At 49.5% G+C, this 23943-nt stretch overlaps 1 protein-coding gene across 17 annotated transcripts in view; it reads right to left on the reverse strand.

The window, feature by feature from the left end:
- KIAA0232 (KIAA0232 ortholog) overlaps positions 1–23943 on the reverse strand; it is an 82582-nt gene that overhangs the window by 13695 nt on the left and 44944 nt on the right. For 16 of the 17 annotated variants that reach the window (XM_086404690.1, XM_086404693.1, XM_086404685.1 and 13 more), the window contains 4 exons: positions 21034–21171; positions 10494–10560; positions 9196–9277; positions 2368–5677 (listed from right to left, as the gene is read on the reverse strand). In XM_086404690.1, the coding sequence (XP_086260816.1) occupies positions 2368–5677; positions 9196–9277; positions 10494–10560; positions 21034–21171 (3597 nt within the window). Of the gene's footprint in view, positions 1–2367; positions 5678–9195; positions 9278–10493; positions 10561–11819; positions 11978–21033; positions 21172–23943 lie in introns of those variants that run through there. The other variant, XM_086404696.1, reaches the window with a different exon arrangement.

Here is a 23943-nt window from a genome sequence, read left to right on the forward strand (position 1 = left end):
CCGCAGGGATGTGCCCAGGACGGGCGAGTGTTTAATAAATGTTTGCTGAACTGAACTCAACTAACCTTTTGAAAAGCATCATTAATTCAGGCTCCTGCGTACCAATTCTATCAGAAACCCTACATTCTAGACCACCTATGCTCTAAAACAGATGGGCAACTAGTGACTTTTTAAAAAAACAGAGCCCTGCCCTCTGCAAAGACTGCCCTCACTCAGGGAAGTGGGGGGGAGACGACCTGGCTGGAGATCTCCGAGACGGACAGGCAGCGTGAGAGTGAAGAGGCAAGATCCTGGCCCCAAACTGGGGCCTTTCGGGCCACCCTCAACCTTTCTGCAGCTCAGATGAAGCTACGAGGTGGGAGCTGTAGGCAACGATGCTGAGACAAGGGCTGAGAGGACCCGGGACGGCGAGGGTCCTCCGAGGACTTAGCTGGCGCCCCAGACCTGTCAGCTTTGCTGGGAAAGAGGAGGGCAGGAGGAGAAGGGGACAACAGAGGATGAGAGGGCTGGATGGCATCACCGACCCAACGGACATGAGTTTGATTAAACTCCAGGAGTTGGTGATGGACAGGGAGGCCTGGCATGCTGCAGTCCATGGTGTCGCAAAGAGCCGGACACGACCGAGCGACTGAACTGAACAGACCTGTCAGACAAGACAGAGCTCTGATAACACACAGAGATGCCAACACACCAGGAGGTGGAGGCCTGTAGCGGTGGCTGTGATGCAGACTCGCTCTCACTCTTTTTCTTCATTCCCCGTCTGGAGCCAGGCGAGACACAAAGTACGTGAGGACACTTTTAAGGATGAAAGGTGGGGTGACCAGCAAACAGATGAAGGCTAACAGCGTTATACTTTTTTGCTGTTCTGAGCAACTCAGATGTCAGTGTTTCGGTGGGATTCAATTCCTGGCTAAATATCCCCAGGCAAGTGCCTCCGAGAGTGATTCTTGGGTTGCTGTGGGGGCTTCCCACCACCACCTGCGCTTAGGGCCACACCTGTGCACTGACTGGACACATGAATGATATGGCATCTGAATCCACGAGGAGCTCACAACTTAACAAAGAAAGGACACCGATGACTCATGAAAAATGGCAAATGCAACTAAGAGGAAAGGCATAAAGCACATGAAAATTAAAAGGAAGCAGAAATGATTTCTGGAGAAGGCGATGGCACCCCACTCCAGTACTCTTGCCTGGAAAATCCCATGGATGGAGGAGCCTGGTGGGCTGCAGTCCATGGGGTCGCTAGGAGTCGGACACGACTGAGCGACTTCACTTTCACTTTTCACTTTCATGCACTGGAGAAGGAAATGGCAACCCACTCCAGTGTTCTTGCCTGGAGAATCCCAGGGACGGGGGAGCCTGGTGGGCTGCCGTCTATGGGGTCACAGAGAGTCGGACATGACTGAAGCGACTTAGCAGCAGCAGAAATGATTTCTGCTGCGGGTGGAGCAGAGAGGAACGGGGGACGTGGGAGGGAGGGGCGCCTCCTGGGTCCAGCTGGACAGAACCACGTGGAGGGCGGGCAGGCAGGCGGAGCGTGCAGGACGACGGAGGCGAGGAAGGGATGACCCAGCGGCTGTCCAGCCACAGGTGGCCTGACTTCTCGATACCTCCACCTGACTTTTTAAAAAGCTGCACCTGGAAAAGGGCCGGGGTGGGGGCAGAGCCCCAGGCTTCTCCTTGGGCACAGGTCATCAGTGTCACTGTTTCTTCTTGTACAGTTTACCCTCAGATCACTTCTCAGCAACGTCAGACGGCACAATGACTCCTTTAAAACACTATTCCTATTAACCTCATTTGACAGACTGACCCATACAGTTCAGGTAACTTCAGGAATACATACTTTGTAATAAGCAAGGGTACACCTGCAGGGGTTCTGTGGAAGTTATTTTGTTACATTTGTATTGAGGGTTAATTGCTACATGTACCACAAAAAATTTCAGAGAATTCTACAGAGATATAATTTATCTTACATGTAAAACGTTAACTTTTTATAAACTAATCAGTGTTGCAGAGACAGTCAGACAGGCTTCCTACTTCAAGAAACCTTTCGCCGCCATTTCTGAGGAGCAAGGGGCCTTCCGAAGAGTGAATGGCCACTTCTGGATTCATCAGTTGGGAAAGCTTTGCTTTAAGCATAGCACATGCATGTTAAACCACTCAGAAACACCTCATACTCTGATTTATCTAAAAATGTCAATTGTCTAGTTCAAATTGATAAACATCAAATCCAAGGATGCTAAGTTTTAAGACGTTCAAGCTAAATTCCCAATAATTTAACTCTATCTTTTCTTTGCCTGAAATGGCTGTTCTTAAAGTCTGATCAAATCCTTTCACCAAGTACCGATCCCCACTGACACATACCTCTTCCAGCTGTCCTGAAGAAACTGGATTATCTTCATAAGCAGGGAACTGACAACCTGCTTTGCAGCTGCAGAAATGATTAATTTCTTCCTCGCACTGTGCCATTATTTTACAGTTTGCTTCTGGGCTTTCCAGGTCGATCTCCAGAGGCTCGCTCATGCTGCACTCCAGACACGGGTTCCGCTCTCCTGCTGGCAGGACCCCGGCTGACTCCTCCTGGGAATCCAGGGATGTCTGGGCACTCTTCTCCATCCCAGACTTCTTTAACCTGGGGAGGAACTTCCCAGACTCAAGCTCGGACTTCCCATAGTAATGGCCTTCTTTCTCTGCGTCCTCTTCAAGCGGTTTGAGATCTGCCTGTGGATCTTCGAATGCGTCGACTTGAGAAGGAATGGGAATATTTGCTTCGTCTCTCTCGGATTCAAATTCTGACTCACTTCCTCCTCCGGGGGAGAGTTCAGATGCAGAGATGGGGCGAAAGTGAGTCCTGGGGGAGATCCGGATAGCCCGGTACTGTGTTCTGTCGACGTCGCATATCCTGGGGTGGAAAACTTCACTGTCGGAATCAGAGCAGAGGATTGACTTCGGTTTGAAGCTTGGACTGAAAGATGCAATCCCTTCGGGTTCAAAGGAACACTCTACGTGGAGAACTTGTGAAAACGGATTGCTTAAGTCAAAAGAAGAGAAGGGATACTCGAGTCCAGGATCTTCAACTTGAAAGTTGCCACAAGCTCCTAGTAAGTCTTCATGGAAGATGAAGGAAAATCCCTTATTCAATCCGTTTTCCCCGCTCTTCGGCTGGTCGTTCTGTTCCAAGGACACAAAGGGTTTCCATAACTGCCTGTGACCAGGAGCGAAGCTGTTTCCGGGGGTCATAAAGACATCTGTCCCCGCTATGGTCACCACGTCAGAAGCGGCACACTGCAGCAAACTCCCTTTGGCGTGACTGGGCGGTACGACTGCCCACCCTGCATCGCTGTTAAACGTTTTGAGCTCCCCGTAAACTCCTCCCAGGATGAATGAGTTCTCTTTGTCTTGGGCCACATCCCAAGGTTTCGACGGGGTGGTGTAGTCCCCGCCATCCACCTTGGACAGCTCGCCGGACACAAAGGCTCTCTTCTCCAGGGTCTCTTTCTGGCCCTCCCACAGGTGGTATTCTGATCTCTGCACGGCCTTGTTTGGCTCCTGGAGGGGCTCCATTGGAGCCTCAGCATCCAAACAGCAGCAGTAGTTATTTACATCTGTCGGAAACAACTCATCATCAACGCTTTCTATTTCTAGTAGAGCTGCAGAATTTCTGTCTGCCATCTTTGTCCAAATGTCTTTAATAACCCCTGAGCTGTAGCCATCTCCACGCGGACTGCCTTCACTACACGCTTGCGTAGTTTCGAAGGCTTTGTTCTCTGTTTTTTGTTCTAGCTGAATACCACAGATAGATTCTAGTTTAGATTTTTTTTGGAAAACTAACGTTGGGATTTCTCCTAAAGTCCTACTGTTTTGCTGGCAAGTTTCATCCTGCAAAAAATCTAGGAGTTCTTCATCTACATAATTGGACGAGACTCTAGGAACTACATAGTTAATATCCTCTGCGTTAAACTGTGTGGACTCTTCAAACTGGACACTTAACGTCTCATTGTCTGAACGTGTTTCTTCTGAATGGGACCATGGACTGCAAGTTCTTGTTGAAAGATTAGAACAGTGTTCATTTTCCTCGAAGGCACTATTTTTGGTCCATATTAGTAATCTAGACTGTGTTTTCCCAAGCATGTTAGCACTAGAATCTGTATTTTCATTTCCCAAGTTGAGTGTTTCAAAAGAAAATGGTAAAACAGAATTACTGCATTGCACTTCAAACACTGAAAAACAGGAGTTTATACCAGATCCTTCATTAATATCTGAAAAGAGCTCTTGATTGCCGGCCAGCAAATGCGGATTGAGCGCTGTGCTGTCTAAGGTCGGGGAGAGTCGAACCGGGGAGTCTCCCGCAAAACTCTCCCCGTCGGCATCGCCAGAGCTGGACGAACAGCACTCCCAGAACTGGGCCAGGCTGCCAAGGTCTTGCAGGAGAAAGCCCTCGGCGCCCACAGAGCTGGTACAGTCTGCCCATATTGCACGTTCCCCTTGCAACTCCATTCCATCTAACACTATGCAACATTCTGCCTCAAAATCTGTCTTCTCTTTGCTTTTTTGTCGAATCATATTCAAAATCCGACTTTCTCCTTGCGTGGTTTCTGAGGCACCGGGATCCAACATGGATTGGTCAATATCCACTTCGTAGAAGTGTGTTAGTTCTGACAGATGAATATCATCCAAGTATTTGTCGTCCTCTGGCAGAGGACAGAATGAGGTCCCAGCGAGGTCGATGTCCTCATTTATGACTGCAGGCATTTCTACAAAATGACCATCGATGAAAGTACCTGCTGCGAGGTATGTTTTATGAATATTATTGTTGCTGATGCAGAGGCCGTGCACTGACTCGGACAACTCCTCCACGGCCGCTGAGGTCACGTCGTCGGCGTCTTGCCTGTTGCGGTACGTGGTCTCCAGCTTGCTTTTTCTGCTCAGAGGGACGAAGTACTCGGCGATGGGCTCGGTGTACCACAGCGGCTCCTCCTTGTACTCCCTGTCCGTCCTGCTCTCCAGGAACAGGTCTCTGCCCTCGGCACCCCCCGCCTCCTTCCTGCCCAGCTCCTTCAGCGGCCGCTTGCCCCGCTTGCACAGCTGTCGGAAGGAACCGCCACCGCCGCTGCTGCTGCTGCTCCCGGCGGCGTGTGGGCTTCTCTCCGCCTTCTCGCCGCGCTTCAGCGAGAGCCGGCTTTGCCCGCTGCGCGCTCCTTTCTTGTTCCGGATCTCCCGCACCTTGTGCCTCAACTTCACGCACTTCGCGGACGCCTTGGGCTCCCCCTGGTTCCCGCTGGAGCTCGAGCCGGCTTCGCTGGAGCCGGATGACCAGGAGCGCGGGCGCGGCTTCCCGTCCGGCCGGTGCCGGCTCTGCTTCTTGGACGGCGGCGGCGGCGCGGGCCGCTCTTCGCTGGGCCCATTCCTGAACCTGTTCTCCTTCTCGCTGTGGCTGCGGCCGCTCTGTGTTCTCTCGTGCAGGCTGGCGGGCGGCGCGTCGCCGCTTCTTTCCCGGATGATCTCGCCTTCGCTGTTGCAATCCTTGGGGGAGGGCGTGTCTGTGCTGGCTGGAGGGGCTGTGGACGAGGAGGACGAGCTCGAGTAGGAGCCGACGGCGGACTTGTTCCACACGGTCATGATTTCCTGCAGGCAAACTGGCTTCTCGGACAGCGGTGGAAACGCTTCATAGTACCTGGAAAAACAAGCAAGAGATTTCAGAAGTGGGCGCTCAGGGCGTTACCCAATATAGAAAAACAATGTCACCCGTCTAGAAATGGGGTATTTCATTTCAACAGAGTCAGTGTTTACACGGCATCCATGAGTGAGCAACTTAAAAAAAAAATTGACAATACAGTAAAACCTTTAAATTTAGGTCCATGGATCAAGCACCTTCGAAGTTCAACACCGAGATAAGTGCTACAGGAATACTTAGAGAGTATGTTAAGCTGACGACTTTAAACTTTGGATTTTCGTAAAGTCACAAAGTACAAATGGGATACGGTGGGAAGAATGCTAACATTCTGATGAGGACTGTCTGAACGTGAGTCAGCTCATTTCCTCCGCTTGTGACATTAAGCTACGCGTGCAATGGCACAGGCCATCTCCTAAAACGGGGGTACGGGGGCCTCTCTCACACGGCTGCCGCACACACAGAAAACCTGGAAAACGGGGGTACCGGGGCTTCTCTCACACGGCTGCCGCACGCACAGAAAACCTGGAAAACAGGGGTACCGGGACCTCTCTCACATGGCTGCCGCACGCACAGAAAACCTGGAAAACGGGGGTACCGGGGCCTCTCTCACACGGCTGGCACGCACAGAAAACCTGGAAAACGGGGGTACCGGGAACTCTCTCACACAGCTGGCACGCACAGAAAACCTGGAAAACGGGGGTACCGGGACCTCTCTCACACGGCTGCTGCACGCACAGAAAACCTGGAAAACGGGGGTACCGGGACCTCTCTCACACGGCTGGCACGCACAGAAAACCTGGAAAACGGGGTTACCGGGACCTCTCTCACACGGCTGGCACGCACAGAAAACCTGGAAAACGGGGGTACCGGGAACTCTCTTACACGGCTGCCGCACGCACAGAAAACCTGGAAAACGGGGGTACCGGGACCTCTCTCACACGGCTGGCACGCACAGAAAACCTGGAAAACGGGGGTACCGGGACCTCTCTCACACGGCTGGCACGCACAGAAAACCTGGAAAACGGGGGTACCGGGACCTCTCTCACACGGCTGGCACGCACAGAAAACCTGGAAAACGGGGGTACCGGGACCTCTCTCACACGGCTGGCACGCACAGAAAACCTGGAAAACGGGGGTACCGGGGCCTCTCTCACACGGCTGGCACGCACAGAAAACCTGGAAAACGGGGGTACCGGGACCTCTCTCACACGGCTGGCACGCACAGAAAACCTGGAAAACGGGGGTACCGGGACCTCTCTCACACGGCTGCCGCACGCACAGAAAACCTGGAAAACGGGGGTACCGGGACCTCTCTCACACGGCTGGCACGCACAGAAAACCTGGAAAACGGGGGTACCGGGACCTCTCTCACACGGCTGGCACGCACAGAAAACCTGGAAAACGGGGGTACCGGGGCCTCTCTTACACGGCTGCCGCATGCACTAGAAACATATGGGTGAAGAGCTGGAGAGCAAAGTTGTTGTGAGCACACGCTCTGAAGCCACACTCCCTGGGCCCGAGTCCTCATTCTGCTCTCTGCCAGCTCTGTGACCTTAGGCACAGGTCCTAAACCCGTGGCCTAGAAAACGGCTGAACACAGTACCTACCTCACAGAGCTGTGAAGAGGGGAGGAATTAACATGCACAGTGAGTCGCTGACTGCCACCGTGTCTCCTCCTCAGAAGCCAAGTGCGACGCCCCGCTGGTTAAGCAGGCCATCGGAAATGGCAGCGATCGTGGGATTTAAGGGTTCGGGAAAGGGGATGGATTCTGGCGAGGCCCGAAACAATCAGATGAGGTGGACCACACCTGAGCCTGATGCTCCAGGCATGCTGCGGTCTGGTGAGCGCCGGCTGTGCGGCGTGGGAACCTGGGCGAGGATACGAAGACACTGGCCCCACGCCTCGGGAGAGCAGTGGCTCCTGCAACATGGGGCGGGAAACCAGGAGGCTGGCGTGGAAGCGTTTCGAGACAGGGTTTCGGTCTGCTAGGAAACTGGTAGCCACGGAAAGTTTCAGAGCGAGACAGACTAGACTGGCCAAGGAAGACTCAGGAGAGTCAGACTGGCTGCCAGAGTGGGGACTGTCATCGCGGAGGCCAGCCAAGGTCACACACAGAGTGATGCAGGGCCGGATTTTCAAGGGCCTACGCTGGACTCTCCTTTTCAGTCTACACCAAGCTGTCTGATGGAAACATACTGTGAGCTTTGTAAGTCATTTTTAATGTTCTCAGAGTCCCGTTAGAAGTGTAAAAAGAAACAAATGAAATTAATTTCGACAGTGTATTTTACTCAGCCAAATATATCCACATGATCAGTTTACATATATGCAATAGTAAAAACACTAATGTAATGCTTTACATTCTTTTTTATATGAAATCTTTGGACTCGAGGGGTCGGGATGCAACCCACACTGGACAGCACACACCGCCACGCCGGACAGAGTACACCATGCCAGACAGCACATGCCATGCTGGACAGCACACGCCACGATGGACAGCACACGCCATGCCAGACAGCACACGCTGCCACGCGGACAGCACATGCCATGCTGGGCAGCACACACCAAGCCATGCCAGACAGCACACGCCACGCCGGACAGCACACACCACCACGCCGGACAGCACATGCCATGACGCTGGACAGCACACACCACCACGCTGGACAGCACATGCCACACTGGACAGCACACGCCACCATGCTAGATAGCACATGCCACGCCATGCCGGACAACACACACCACCACACTGGACAGCACATGCCATGCCATGCCAGACAGCACACGCCACCACGCTGGACAGCACATGCCACGCCACACTGGACAGCACATGCCACCACGCTGGACAGCACATATCACGCCAAGCCGGACAGCACACGCCACGCCACACCAGACAGCACACGCCACCACGCTGGACAGCACACGCCACGCCACACCAGACAGCACATGTCACGCTGGACAGCACGCGCCACACCGGATAGCACACACCACACGACCAACGACATCCTGCTTTCCGCTTAAGATTTACAAGTTTGGAAGATTCCAATGACCTGTATGATAAGGAAGTCTGCTTACAATGAGGCCAATTTAAATACAAACCATTTATGAAGAAAGCAGAAAAGCATCTTCAGGAAACGAGTCTGACACGGGTTCATGACTTGCCCAGGTTCCCTTGGTAATCAGTAGTGGGAAGCTGGCTTCCTTGTGTGTAAAACAAGGACAATCCTAATTCCCACAGCTGGCTCAAAGGACGGGCGTTGGATTTCAAAGGTCATGTGTGAACGGACCATAAATAATAACCTTGTTCATTTTATCAGTTTCACAAATATTGATTCAATGTGTGTGAAAAAAAGATAAGACCAGCTCCTTCACCTTTGAGCTCTCTGTGTCAGGCACACAGTAAGTGCTCAATAGATTCCTGAGTCATAAAATAGCAACTAAACCGAAGATGGCAAACTAAACCTGTCAACCACGCAGCAGGGCAGTCGTTAGCGCGGCTTTATCGCGGAACAACCTGACGTACATTTCCACTTGATCCTTCGCTGTGGGCGATAATTCTGCCTCTGGAGAGGGAGACCCCTCTAACTTCTTGTGAATCTTCTCTTCTGTTAACGAAACAAAAATTCAGAAAGATTTGTCTTGTATCAAGTCGGTAAATGCTCGTATTTTTGAAAGTTTCTCAAGTAAATTTAATCAGAAATTACACAGGCTTCTGTGGCTTAAAAAGACCTCTACACCAGTTTATCTTTTTAATAAAAATCTATTCCTTCACGGGCTTCCCTAGTGGTCCAGGGGTTAAGAGTCTACGGTTCCACTGCAGAGGGCGTGGGTTCCATCCCCGGTCAAGGAACTAAAATCCCATATGCTCCGTGGCACGGCCAAAAAGAAAGAAACCTCTTTCTTCAGTGAGCCAGGGAAAACTCTGCTCAGCCACATTAACACTGGACTGAGACCTCTGACCTCATCCCTGACAGAGCACGCTAGAGGCACTTGGTTACAAGACTGAAATCCCCTGGGTGCTTATTAATTACACTGCAAGAACAGAACATCTCTTTGGATTCCAAAAATACTTTCTCACAAGATTCCGCACTCACGGACTTTATATCGCCTCTTCCTGATTAAAACTGATATGTAAAGAAAGTTACTACAATTAGCTTTGTTACTTAGCATCTAGGGGAGCAAGGGCTGTGTTTCAACTCTTAGCTCACGATCCTGCCCTCAGATTAGAAACAAACTGTGCCTTTAAAAAGGCTCGAGACTTGGGGGTGCACAGCAAGATGACCATGAAGGGGACAAGCAAAAGAAACACCCTTAACAGGTAATTCTCATTCTACGGGCATGCAGAAATGCTGGGGAAAGAAGCTGTGAGCATTCACAGATCACAATGACTCGATGGGCCTGTCGAGTCTGCCTTTCCCAAACCGTCAAGGCGCAAGGCAGAAATTCCTGCGGCAAACCTGAACTGACAGGCGACACACCTCTGCAGGCCTCGCTGCCACACGGGCAAGTGTTAGTTTGGGATGATGGGGAGGAGCGGGGAGGATGGAAAAGACGAGAGATGATTGCTCCCGATCCAGAGCTTCATCTCCTCTCCGGGAGTGCTCCGGCGGATGAAGTCACTCCTCTGAGAGCAGGGACCTCTCTGCAGAGGATGGCCATGGGCTGACCAGCAGCCCCCCACAGCCAAAGACGGGGCAGGACACCGGCCTGGCGACACGCCAGGTATGAAGACTGTGGTTCCGTGCTCTTTCTTTCCGATCAGTTCTGAGACCTGTGCCCTGCGTGGTGGACGTGGACAGCCCGCGGGGACAGCGCTCTCACCTTGCTGGCTCTGCAGGTCCTTCAGCCTGGAGCAGAGCTCCTCCACTAAAGTCTCAATGCCAGAGCTCTGTGGGGACAGAAACGCACATGGTAACTGCCAGGTACGGAAGAGTCAAGCTGTTTGTACACTGTCGTCTTAACAGGAAAGCTTTAGAAATCTTTCACGTTTCAAAAGAAATACACCATCCATATTTAAATGAACACAGTAGATTCAACCCAGCAGATGTAGTTTACTAATAAAGCATATTCGCCAGCACTTGCCGATAGAATGTAACAATTCTTAGGAAACTCCCGGACTGGCTCTGTCTTCCGGCGGGTACAGCAGCTTGCTCACAGGGGAGCCTCAGGACCTAAATGCCTGTGTTACAGCTAAGAGTCCGTCACTATCAAAAAAACATTATCCAACATCTGTAACATCTGGTGAGCAAAGAGCTTGTACGGGGCTCAATACAAATTAAAATCACAAAAATCGCCTTCCGGTCCTCTTAGCAGTTCACGGTCTAAAGAAAACAGGTGATTTCTTTTTCTTTTTTTCTCTTTAAAGTGAACACTCATGACTGGAACAGAAAGAGCAGATGGAAAACATATGTCATCACTGTGAACAAATGTGAAGCTGCACCGCACGGGTCATGGATAGGGTACTGGCCTCTGTGAAGAATCAGGGTAAAATTTAAGAGAGGGTGTGGGAGAGTCGGAAATTGGTGGGAGGGTGGGGGGAGAATAAGAGCCTCACTCGACGGAAAAATGAATGATGCAAACAGGCGTGAGCAAACCTTTCACTAGGCAGACTTTTAAACTTGTAAAATTCTCTTTCTCTCAAGGGAGGAAAAGGAAACAACCTTTCACAAGGTACCGGAAAAGTGAACGCATTTCCCAGGAGCTCTGTGTTTACTCAGCAGCTGAAAAGTCCTACTTAAACTGGAACCGAATCCCTCTAGGTGGGCATGACCCGAGCGGACACACAGGATCCCAATGCCCTTCGCCCTCTCGGGGCCTCGAGGAGCTAAAAATAGAACGTTACCCCATTTGCGTCCCTCAAAATGACTCAGCACGAGCATTAGAGATATCCTAAAGGAGAAACCGCACAGTCACACCGTCTGAGCAGCGAGAAGGATCACAATGAGAACAGCTAATTGTACACACTGATTAAGTTACACGCTATCCACATCACAGCACAGCTTTTGACGGGAGACAGGACAGAAGGAGAAAAGGGGAAACAGGCCAGGAGAGAGCTGACCTTTCCTGAAGAAGCCCTAGAAACCATGGCAGGGACTAAGTCATAAACACAGCTCCAACTACACAATTCCACCGGGGAGACTCGCTTACCATAGTGTTCAAGGTGGGATGAGTATGGCTGCTTTATTCCATTTCCTCCGGACCATGAACCTAACACCAGTGTCAGCTGACTGCCGGCGGCACGCTGCTCTTCGGTACAGCAAGCCTGTGTCGCCGTTCCTAAACCCGGCGCCAGCCTCCAGTGCCGAACACCGAGCCCGAGGGATCGCTTATTCCACTCCGGTCAGGGCTCTGAGCCAGCGGGCACGTACTGTCCTCCACAGGCCAGCCATGACAACAGTCACCGGACACTACTCACTTTTTGGCTTTGTCTTGGAAATTCCTTCCAAGCAACTGTAAAATTCAGTTGCTCTGGACAGTAATGCAGCTTAGGAGTGCAAATGGGAGAGAAGCAACATGCGTGCTCCACAAGGGACAGGCACTCCCATCAGGCCTGTCTTCCTTCCTTGATTCCTGTAGCATCCTAACTACAGTTTCTCACACACACACACACACACACACACTCACACACACTCACACTCACACACACGCACACACACACACACTCACACACGCACACACTCACACACACAATCGTTAGACCATGGATTATCACATGAGCAAACTGAGAGACAAAAAGGGCGTCAAAAGCTGTACTGGACCCTGTCATCTCCCAGCAGGCATTCTGAAGCGTGGACTTGGTGCTGCTAATGAGAAATCTTATCCTGCTTCCCAATTATATTAACTAGATAATTTTAATTATCATATTTTAATAGCGTAGCATATCCACAAGGGCATTCAAGAACACCCAGAGCCTACAGTATTTTAAGGAAAAAGAAGTATATTATATTCATGCTTTAGGGATAACTCAAAGGGAGAAAAACGCTGTAGATAAAAAAAAAGAAACACTAACGTTCTACCACTCAACTCAAGAACCACTTTTCTGGCTGCAAGATGGATAATACCCAGTATCAAACCAACATGAAAAATTTCTCTGCAGGCTATAGGATCACTCTAAAATGGAAATCACAGTATCCACATCTTTACACTGGGAAACCAGACACAGAGCCTGGTGCTTTCAGGAGAGGTCCGGGAGGCAGTCTTCCATAACGACCGTTCACTCGTTTATTCCTCCCTCACTCAGAACAGCCTGCGAGATGAGCCCCTCGTCCCCGTGGAGCTTACACTCCACCAACTCCCATGTCCCAGGAGACAGCCCGGAGCAATGGACCTGGGCCTGGGTCCCCGAGCGCAGGCCCGCTCCTCGTTTCTGAACGCCCCCGTCTCAAGTTTCCCCAGAGTAAACCAAGGTGAGCGTGCCTGTCACGTCAAGTCACCCGCATACTGGTGCCATCTCTAGACAGTGGATATGATTTTCATTTCCTAGAGTCTCATTTTTTGATTCATAGCTTTTCCAACACTTGGGGTTTTTGCTCTGAGTCTGAGGTTGGACGATTAAGAAAGAGAAACATACCTGATCCGGAGAACGCAAGGTCCTCCGGGTCCTGCCTGGACGGCACGGTGCGGCTCTGCTGCCTTCACTCCCCCCAGGCTTCAGGGCGGACCCGGGGCACTTCCGGGATGAGGGAGCCCCCGGTCAGACCCTCAGCGACGTACTGTCCCCCTGCTTCTGGGAAAGCTTTTTCATTGGTTTCCCAACAAACTTCTATCATTTCCCACCCCACAGCACGGTGCTTCTTCCTCCTCTCTTCCCATCCTTCTCAGCTAAGGATTTTAATCTTTAGCATCAAGAAAACAAAGGCAGTCTTGACTTGTCCTGCCTGGTTATCCCTCCTCTCCACAAAGGTTTCTGTGGCTATGTTAATCATCTCAAAGGCTAACCTTTTATGGAGAACCTTTTTGGACTGGACAGCCCCTAAGTGCTGGACAGATAGCCCCACACCAACCCTGTGATCACTGACAGGTGTGACACGCAGGGACACTCAACTGCCTGTTTCATGCAGGACCGGGGGCTGGGGGGTGCAGTCAGATAGACGTGGGTCTGAATTTCACCTCAGGGTTAGCCACGTGGCCGCCTGTGACTCATCCACCTACTGCAGCCTTACTTTCCACGTCTGGGAATGATAAGAGCACCGCTTCCAAATAGCGGGGTTTTCACTTCATGCATGTCAGTTGCTCAGTCGTGTCCGACTCTGCGATTCCATGGATTCCACCAGGCTCCTCTGTCAGCAGAATTCTCCAGGCAAGAATACTGGACTGGGTAGCCATTCCCTTCTCACGGAGAACTTCCCAACCCAGAGATCGAACCTGGGTCTGCTGCATTGCAGGCAGATTCTTTCTGAGCCACCAGGGAAGCTGACTTCTTGTACTGATCCCCAACTTCTTTTATCTTTTCTATTTGCCGCTGCTTCATTTGTGGGTCTACTTCCTGGGAGACTTCCTCAGCTACACCTTCCCATCCTTCTTCCAGCCTTTCATTTCCATCATGACGTTTAGGATTTTCAGGAGACCATCTTGCCAGTTGACTGTTTCTTCTCTGCAGCAACCTTCTCCTCAGTGAGGAGCTCCCCAGGCTTCAGAGCTGTGGCAGCCAGGGAGAAGAGGGCCATGCGGATCCACCATCAGCCTCCGGGTTTCACCATGAGATCTCACACTTTCCCGCAGAGGCGCTGGCTGCTGCACTCCTGCCTGGCTCCCACCTCTCCGGAAGTACTGATGGGATGGGGAAGCTGCTCGCCATGCGCTCTGGGGACCGGGTCTTGGGCACTCGCCCCACGGGTCTGCAGGGACTCCTCGGCGAGACACGGGCAGGGGCGACGCCTGTCCTCTGGGGGTGCTGACTCCTGGCTCCATCTGCCATCAGCAGAGCCTCAGCCTCGTGCGGAGAGGGTCTTGGCTCCGAGCTGGCCCTGTGGAGGCACCGGACAAGCCAGGAAGGCAAGCCCGGATGGCCCGGTCCCCGCTCCGTGGGTGGCAACGGGCTGAGCCCTCACACAGGGGCCCAGCCTGGCCCACAGCACCGTTCAGGAAGAAACAGACGGGAGAGCAGGGAGGGCGCCGAGAATGTACTCCAGGGCTCACAGACTTAGGCCTTCTGGTGGCCAGGGAGTCATAAAAGCACGGTGCCACAGGAAGCAGTGGGACACGTGGTCACGATGATGAGAACACATCCAAGGGTAAGTAACTTTAAGGCTCTCTCTGCCCTCCTGTGAGGGCTCTGAGTCCCATCCCTGAACATAGGAGCGTCGACACCCACCCGCCCACGGCCTTGTCCCCAGCTCTCACTGCTGAGCACTCTCTAGTCTGCGTTACAGAGGAGGAGAGAAGAGCCTATCACGGGCCAAAGGTGTGTAAGAAAAGACGATCTTTCCAGTGAGGTCCACAGCTTTCATCAGATACTCAGCCTGTGATGCCAAAAAATGGTGAAAAACAGCCGACTTGAGTTCAGCAGGCTGACGACAGAGGACATCCTTGAGGAAAAGCACTGCCCAGGATGGGGCCTCAGAAACAGTCCCTGCTGGGGTCTTTACCACGGTCAGAACTGGGAAACCCCCGAGAGGGCCATGACCCGGAGAAGAAGCAGCTTTATAAGTGTTACAATGGACAGTGAGCAGTGAAAAGGTCATACTATCAACATAGATAAAATCGTTCAAAACGTTAACTAAAAACAAGTTATAAAACACATACAGGACGATACCGTTCATCGAAAGTTTACATGCAGAACAGTCCCGCGTCTGGGTGCCGTCTCACAGAACGTTCAGTAGAAGGACACGGACGTGCACAGGAGATGAACGGTGGGTTCTGAGTGGCGGTGCCCACAGAGAGAGAGGGCATGCTCAGGGAGGGCACGTGGCCACTCAAGCCCTGCTCACAGCTCCGCATTTCCCCGGCCGTGTCCACAGGGGCTCAACGCTGCTCCGGGCTTCACACCATAGCCCCCGTATGCCTCTTTTCATGCCCTCACCCTCAGATGGTTAGGGGGGCACGTCCCATTTGTTTCCTTTTTCACACCCTCGCTTAGAGTGCTTAAGAGTTCAGGAAATTTCCTATAAATATCCCCACCTTTTCCTAAAGAGAGAAAAAGACCCGACACCCCCAGGACTGCGCTCCCCAATGTCTTCCTCTCCCAGCAGCCGGCTCAGCCCCTGGAGACGCGCGAGACCACAGACTCAGCCCCCAGCCAGACCAGCGTCAGGTGGGCTGTTACATGACTTCCTGGCCCAGACCACCAGCCCCTGCACCCCAGACACGCGTATCCCACTGCGTTTTCAAGATCTCTGCCAGCTCTCCCAGGCACCTCACATTCAAGTCTTAATTCATATGCATCCACTCAGAGCTAGTGTTCCTTCCCGAACTCCCTTTCCTTGGTAAGGGACGTATCCACTCCTGCAGGTGCTCAGGGCTGTCCTCCTTGATTCTGCCCTCCTTGCAGGGGGTGCACCCCCCCAGGGCTGGGGCCGCACAGCAGGAGGTTGGGGGGGACGGCAAAGTTTCATCTGCCCTCCCCATGGCTCACAGGACGGCCTGAACCATCCCCCTTGCCCCCCATCCCATCAGAGGGAAAAACTGTCTTCCACTAAATTGTTCCCTGGTACCAAAAAGGCTGGGGGCTGCGGCTCCACCCCACACCCGAGCTTGTCAGCTCTGCTTCCAAATGTATTTAGAATCCAACCAGGCCTGATCGTCGTCAGCCTCTGGACTCCTGTAACAGCCTCTCACCTGCTTTCTGGGTCCACCTCTGCCCGGCGACCTTCCCAGCCTCACCCGGCCGGTGCACTCCACGTAACGGCCAATGGCACGCTGCTGGCAGGTGACCCGGCGACCTCCCCAGCCTCTCCCGGCCGGTCCACTTCACGTAACAGCCAACGGCATGCTGCTGGCAGGTGACCCGGCGACCTCCCCAGCCTCTCCCGGCCGGTGCACTCCACGTAACGGCCAACGGCACGCTGCTGGCAGGTGAGTCAAGTGGCATCCCTCCTCTGCTCCCAGCTCTCCAACACTCGAGGCTTCTCCGAGGAAGAGCCGGAGCCCTCATTAGGGCCTATAGGCTTCCTTGAAAGCCCAGCTCCATCTCTGCCCAAGGAGATAAGGCCTGGGCTTCCGCGGGCAGGGCTGGCTGTGAAACACAGCGACTGGGACCATCTCAGCTTTGAAACCCGCTGGCTTCTTGGGGGTCTGGCCTGTAGAGGGAGCACGGCGTCACCCCTCGCGGTGCACACAGGGCGCCCAGACGGGCCCTGCACAGTCAAAGGCTCGGTAAGTATCAGCTATCACTGGACGCTCTGCAATCCAGAATGAATTAAGTTCAGATGCTGGCGGGCAAAGGAACAATGGACCTGGTCAAAATTCACCCTGACAGTAAACCGCCACGAACAACCTTACGTGTTTTTTTATACACATCTCTGTAGAGCACATAAACAATACGTATGTGAAATATTGAGATGTACTGTGAACTTTTACTGGCAAAAAGAATGTCACTGGTGAACTTAGCTCACTGAGAAAACATGAGCAACTGCAATGAGACTCCCCTGTACCAAAGACATAGATTCTTTACAAGGCTCTGGTCTTTAAATAACCAGATCGAGTCAGGGACCCCGGGTAAGCAGCATGCTGTTACTTTCAAAACTAAGTTAACAGAAATAACTTTCAATAAGTGATCATTGCATCCTAATTTTATTTCTTCCCCAAACAGGGCCCTTGTTGAGTTTCTAATATCCTAATCATTCCCCAAATGGGAGATGAAATACTAGCTTTGATTCAGTTTTAACTAGCTCAATAAAAATGAAACAAATATAATTATTAAAGACAAAACCAAACGATACGAAAAGCTCTAACTCTACGGAGAGAAAACAAAACCAAGTAAACTTGAGGATTCAAGAAACAATCACTGGCACAGTTCAACTTTCGGTTTTACGTTCTCGAAAGGGGGAAAGGGGGTCCAGGTCCACTTAACCACAGCAGCACATGCCCTTGCCCACAGCAGCTCAGGCTGACATCACGTGTGAGACATGCCCACTGGGGGACGTCCAGTGGCCATCACCGAGTCACAGCACCATCCTCTCTACGGCCCCGGGACCAGCTGCACTCGGAGCGAATGCGAAACGTCACAGAGAACAACGAGTACCAGAGAATCCCATGCTGTCTGCATGTGCGAATGAAGAGTGTAGCAAAGGCAGTTTCAGCTTGGACCTGACGACCACGAAGCCCATTCCAGAGCAGGGTCCCCTGGAGGAGTGAGCCGCAGCTCACGCCGCTTCACAGTGCCACCAAACCAGCCGGCGTACGAGGTTCTGACATGACTGAACCCGCCTGCGGTTTTGAGCTCCTCTCAGAGGACTACACGGGGGGGCAGGTCCAGAGGCCCGCTCCAGCGTGGGGACAGCTTGGTGCCAGGATTGAATGGGGACAAGCATCACATCACAGGGATGCGGAGTGCAGTCAGAGAAGGCCGCCGTTCTGCGTAAACCACGGTGCGGCTGAGAGCCTGAAGACGGTGCGTGCTTTTACAGGAACGGCCAGCGCGGCAGCTGCAGCGGTCACACGCACACACAGGCAAGAAACAAGACTCATCTCACACGTAACACGTGACGTCACCGCTACCTATCTACCTACCTAACACAGCAGGAGCATCACCTGCGTCCCTGTCTCGCGATTGCGCCACTAACCCTGCAGTCGATCAGCTTGTAAACTTGTCAGTGGCTCTGGCCCTCATCAGTTTGCCGTGACCACACAGAGCTGCACGGAGAAGGACGTGAAGCTGGTATCAAACCTGCGTGGGAGAGAGCAAAGCGCAAAACCGCAGATATCACCGTCCTCGGTACTTGGGGAAGGAACAACACACCCGCATACAACAGACACTGTGTCCAAAATAGAAGACATCTGTGCTGAAACTACCCACACGGGGCCTTCTCTGCTCTGCTCTTTTCAATGAAGCAGAGTCTAGAAAGAAAAACCAGGGGACTTGCAAACGGCCTACACCAAGCTCCTGGTGAATGCCTGGCAAGTCCACTTCCTCAGCCAACTTTCATTTGATAAGATTAGGAAAAAAAAAAAAAAAACCTTGTTAGGGAAAAGCAATGCAACAGTTTTTAATAAAAGGAGGAAAGAAGACATATATGCTTCATTGGTTTTGAAAACAGAAACCCCACCTTTGACAGCCAGGCTAAAGAGCTGTCTTCTCTGCCTGACCAAGCTCCCGTGGGCACCCCCAACCCCCCACCGGCTCCTCGCTGCAGGAGGACAGGGTCCTGTCCTGCACTTCAGCTGTCTCTACTCCCCCTTCGCCCACTGACCTCAGCTCCTCATCTTTCGCTCCACTTCGCCACGAGTTAAAGGCTAGAGTCATTTCTCAGCAACTTTGGTCCAAAGCAGAAATAAGATCCTTTCCCAGATTGAAGCCCCTACTCAGATTTCCTCCCAGCCATGACTCAGCAGCAGTGCCTTTGGGTCTGGCCCAGAGAATTTACCTGAACTAACCTCTCACTCAAAAGCCATCTGCATTTTGAATTCCTTTAAAAGCTCTGAATTCCTTTCCCAATCTACTACCCTCTTCAGGGTCACACAGGAAACACTCTTTGGGTAACTGTCCAGCCACCCCCTTTTCTCTGAGGACTTTCTGTCACTCAGCCCCTGCTCCAGGCGGCTCTGTCCCCTTGATGCAGATTATCAAATCAGAGGTGGAAAATGGCCCGAGTCCAGCCAATCAGATTTTCCCTCTAACTGAACGGGCTTGGATACCAGACTTCAGGTAGAGAAGGAATGACCCAGAAACAGGGAGAGGAGCAGATGAGAGACTGTGGGTCATTAGACACAATAACTCTGGCTGTCAATCATTGGGCTCCCAGCTCAGGCTGCTGCATTTGCAGTGAGAGACCCTTGTTTCCTTCAGGTATATTTCCACTTTGTCTTAAACGAGATTCATTACGTTTTTTCGCTCTGTAACGAAAAGGTTCCTAAGACAGCCACCTGAGCGGTATTTCCAAACTCCTAGCCCACAGTCTATGAGGCAACAGCTTCAAGAAACCTGAAGTTAACAAAGTTGAAGTGGGGGAGGGAAAGGAAGACGAGGACGGGGTGAACGCGGAACTCTTCCTGCAGAGACTGGGGTTCACTCAGCTCGAGAGACAGCCAGTACCTTCTACGTGACAGGCACGCACTCTGCTGGCACCCAGAGAGGCAAAGCAGGGGAACGCAAGAGTCCTGGCACAGCTCTGAAGGGAAGACAGGAACGTACAGACAGGGCTCCCACAGACGGCTCCGAGCGGGATGAGAACACACAGCTGGGAAGTGCTGAACGAGCTTGGAAAGACACATATGGTAGGCGGCAGTCAGACAGAATATGCGGATTATCAAGTGCAGCGAAGCTGGCTACCCCAACATCAGACCATGAGATAATTTAGGGAGGAAGTTTCTGAAGGCCAGAAGCCTCTCTATAATAGAAACGCTGTAGGAATCTTCTCACTTTAACTCTGTATTATAAAGGCACCTAAAGCGCCTAGGTCAAATAGCATGGTAAAAGCAAAATAATTTTCTAAGTAGTTATGATCTTAGAGATTACATCTTATAGTGAGTAATAAAATAAGAACTCGTTGCATGAATTTAAATAGGTGATTATACTCTAAAACGATTCTATTTCAGGTTGCTGAAGGACATGAGAAATATTTGACATGAAATGTTAAAAGAGCAATAACATCATCCTACAGTATTTTCTTTAAAAACAACCAAAAAGTTACGAATCAAGCAAATATAGTGATCTTAAATGTTAGAGTCGTTATCACACTTTTAGCAACGCGTCCAAAGGAAATAATAGAGACGTGGAAACAGCACACATGAAAATATTCTAGACAGTGTAACAAAAAATAAAGAGCAATCTACACATCCAGTAACAAAGAGCATCAGTTCAGTTCAGTTCAGTCGCTCAGTCGTGTCCGACTCTTTGTGACCCCATGAATCGCAGCACGCCAATACCAGATGGCTATTGGAATATTACTGGATAATGCAACTTAGCCACTAAAAGGTAATGTAATAACAAAATGAAATATATGTTGAGTGGGGAAAAGATATAAAATGAGGTATTCTCTAATCACAATAGTACTTAAAAAAAACACATCATAGAAAACTCAATACATACAGAAAAATGCTACAAAGGAAAACATGGTAATATTTACAGAACAGTGGTAAGATAATGAGTACTTTATTTTTCTAAGTTTTTTTTTTTTTTGTCAAGATTTATTATTTATAAACTTTTATGAAACACCTCCCCCCTTTTTCTCCCCTAAGTATTAGAAACCAAATGTAAACTCACTTCATCAGAAGCAGATCGAAGACACTGGACAGCGGCCTGTTTTTTCATTTCTTCAAGAGTTAGATCTGAGCACTTCTTCTTACTCTTTCCCCATTTCTTATAAGCTCCTTTTTCCCAGCCCAGGAAGATGTCATTCTCCTGAAATAAAATTAAGACCAGATTCAATGATCAACATAGTTTCAAACACTTATTATTTCCCACATACTTACGTACACATTTCCTCTACAAATATCTTCATTCACAAGTTGGTACACATTAATAAATTATGAGGCCATAGAACGATGTCAATCAGAACAGTAATGAATAATCAACCAGACTATTCAGGATAATCCATCATTTTAATACCTATTACTGAGATTAGTATTAGATTATTATTTAGGATTTATGATCTCAATAAATCTCACCCATTTATGTTTGTAGGAAATGCTAATAAACAACTCAGACATTCATATGCAAATTTCAGTGTTATTTAAATTTCAGTATAAAAAACTATACACACAAATGTCCTCTTTTCTGTACTTCCCACCTGTCAATAGCAAGTGTTCATATTACTAGCTTTTTTTTTTTTTTTGGCCATGCCACATGACATGCGGGATCTCCAAACCCATGGCCCCCTGCAGTAGAAGGGCAAAGTCCTAACCCCTGGACAGCTAGGGAAGTCCCTTACTAACAGATTTTAACATTTAACAGTTGGATGGTTCATTCCTATTTCTATATCTTGCAGTTCAGAAAGCAACAGATATAAAATATTCTATGTTAGTATTCTTATTTTCCCCTTGATTATATATGCCTGTTATAAAAACTAAGGAAAATTTGAAAAATAGGAAGAAAGCAAATCTTCCATGATCCTACCACCAGTGAAAATTAGAACAATTTTCACACACTTAAAAAAGAAAAAGCATGATTGAATTCACACTGTCTGTATAATTTTGCACTTAACTTATATTGTAAAAATTACCTGCATGTTACTACAAATTCTTTGGCTACATAATATTCCAATAGGTTTACTTCACTTCCCTAAACGGGGACTTGAATATTTTTAATTGCTCGGCTATTTCACTTTGCCTTTCATTTGGTAAGTTATTATTAAAACCAATGGACATACAACAAGTTAGGAAAAAAAAAAAAGATTAGAAAGAAAGACTAAGGCAAATTAAGAAAACTACTCCAAAGAATATCTGGCCTACCGTAAGCCCTCAGGAAATGGATATGAATTAATGAATGAGCTGGAATAAAGAAGGAAAAGCACAATAATAATTAATTCAAAAGATCTTTAAGGATCAAATTCATATACCATCAACTGTCTATCTAGTCTTTACTTTGATCAAATACATAAAAATTACTTTTCTAACACCAGGTAAAGAGTGGGAGGACCCTTCTCTCCATACACATTGTAATTAACATACTTTTTACGTAATTTCTTGGGCACGTCTGATGATCTCATGAATCCAAAAACCATTTTCTGGCTGAGTGGTGTCGATTCCATTTGCCAAGGGAAAATGTGCCTGATGGCCAAGTGAGAGCTCTCAAGTCTGTTCCAGCTTATCTAATGTTTGGCTACATGACATCTAAAGCCTGACACTGACATTTCTTATCAGTGATATCTTCTGGAGATAGAGCTTGTCCTTTCACAGAATGGGAACAGACCCATGACAATGGACAGCCAAAGCTTCTGAAGGCGGAGAACCGTCATAATCTGGCTCTGCTGCTCAGGGTGTATAAAGTAAAGGTAGAAAACTTCTGTGTAATTACTCAGGACAGAGCTCTTTTCTGTTTCAGTTGCTGAGACTGGCTTTCCCTTTACCAAGCATTATGAACACGTTTCTCTACTGAAGCCATATTTAAGCTCAGCAGGAGTAATAACACATTTAAAGGTCCAAATAAAGTTTTCATAGACAGACAGAGGGACTTTCAAAATTCACATGGACACACGGTCCTCCGGGAGGGCAGTTTGACAATACACATCCAATGTCTTAAACACGAATATGCACTTCTGATCAATAACTCTACTTCTGGAAATTTAGCCTAAAAAAAAACACACCAAAATGTGCACAGATTTTGCTATAGTGATGTTCATCATATAGTTCTCAACAGCAAACATGGACAAACAACTTAAATGTCAAGCGAGGAGGACTTGGTGCACGAGTTATAACTGACCAGGCAGTAAGACACAGCTGTTAAGGAGATTATGAAGCACACCCACTGACATGAGAAGCTATTCCCAACATATATGAGACAAGGTGTTCATACAACAGTATGATTTCATTTTGGGTTCAAGTAAACACACACACCTGTTAATGTGCATTCAAATGTCTGAGAAAAATGTACGAAGAGACCACCAAGGAGCCTGACTCTTGGTGAACAGAAGAGGAGTCTACAATTTTTCTTGTAGGTCAGACTCCCTGAACAGTCAAAAGTTGTTTGTTTTTTTTTTAATGGAAAATTTGTAAGTCAAAAATAGAGAAATGAAAAGAGTTCCTATAGCTCTTCGCCTAGAACAAGTGTCTGGTACTTGCTTCGTCTGTCACATACCACAGAATTTACTTTTTAAATATACAATTCAGGGGTTTTGGGTATAATTCACAGGGTAATGCAAAATCATTATTTTAAAACATTTTTCATCACCCCAATTGGAAGCCCTGCACCCACCAGCAGTCAGGTCCCATCTCCTTTCTCTCCCAGCTCACTGGTAACTACTAACCTGCTGTCTCTATGGATTTTCCTGTGCTGGGTATTTCGTATAAATGAAATTACACAATCCACTTCTTTTCCTGCCTGGTTGCTCTTGCTCAGTGTAATACCTGAAAGGCTCAAGCATGTTGTGGCATACCATCAGTACTTCATCCTCTTTTATGACCAATGTTTCAGTGCATGGATGCACCACATTTTGTTTATCCATTCATCCACTGA

The sequence above is a fragment of the Bos grunniens genome, chromosome 6 (assembly GCF_055505025.1).
Source record: "Bos grunniens cultivar Pamir isolate PY7600 chromosome 6, Bosgru_T2T1.0, whole genome shotgun sequence".
In the NCBI taxonomy this organism is placed as follows: Eukaryota; Metazoa; Chordata; class Mammalia; order Artiodactyla; family Bovidae; genus Bos; species Bos grunniens.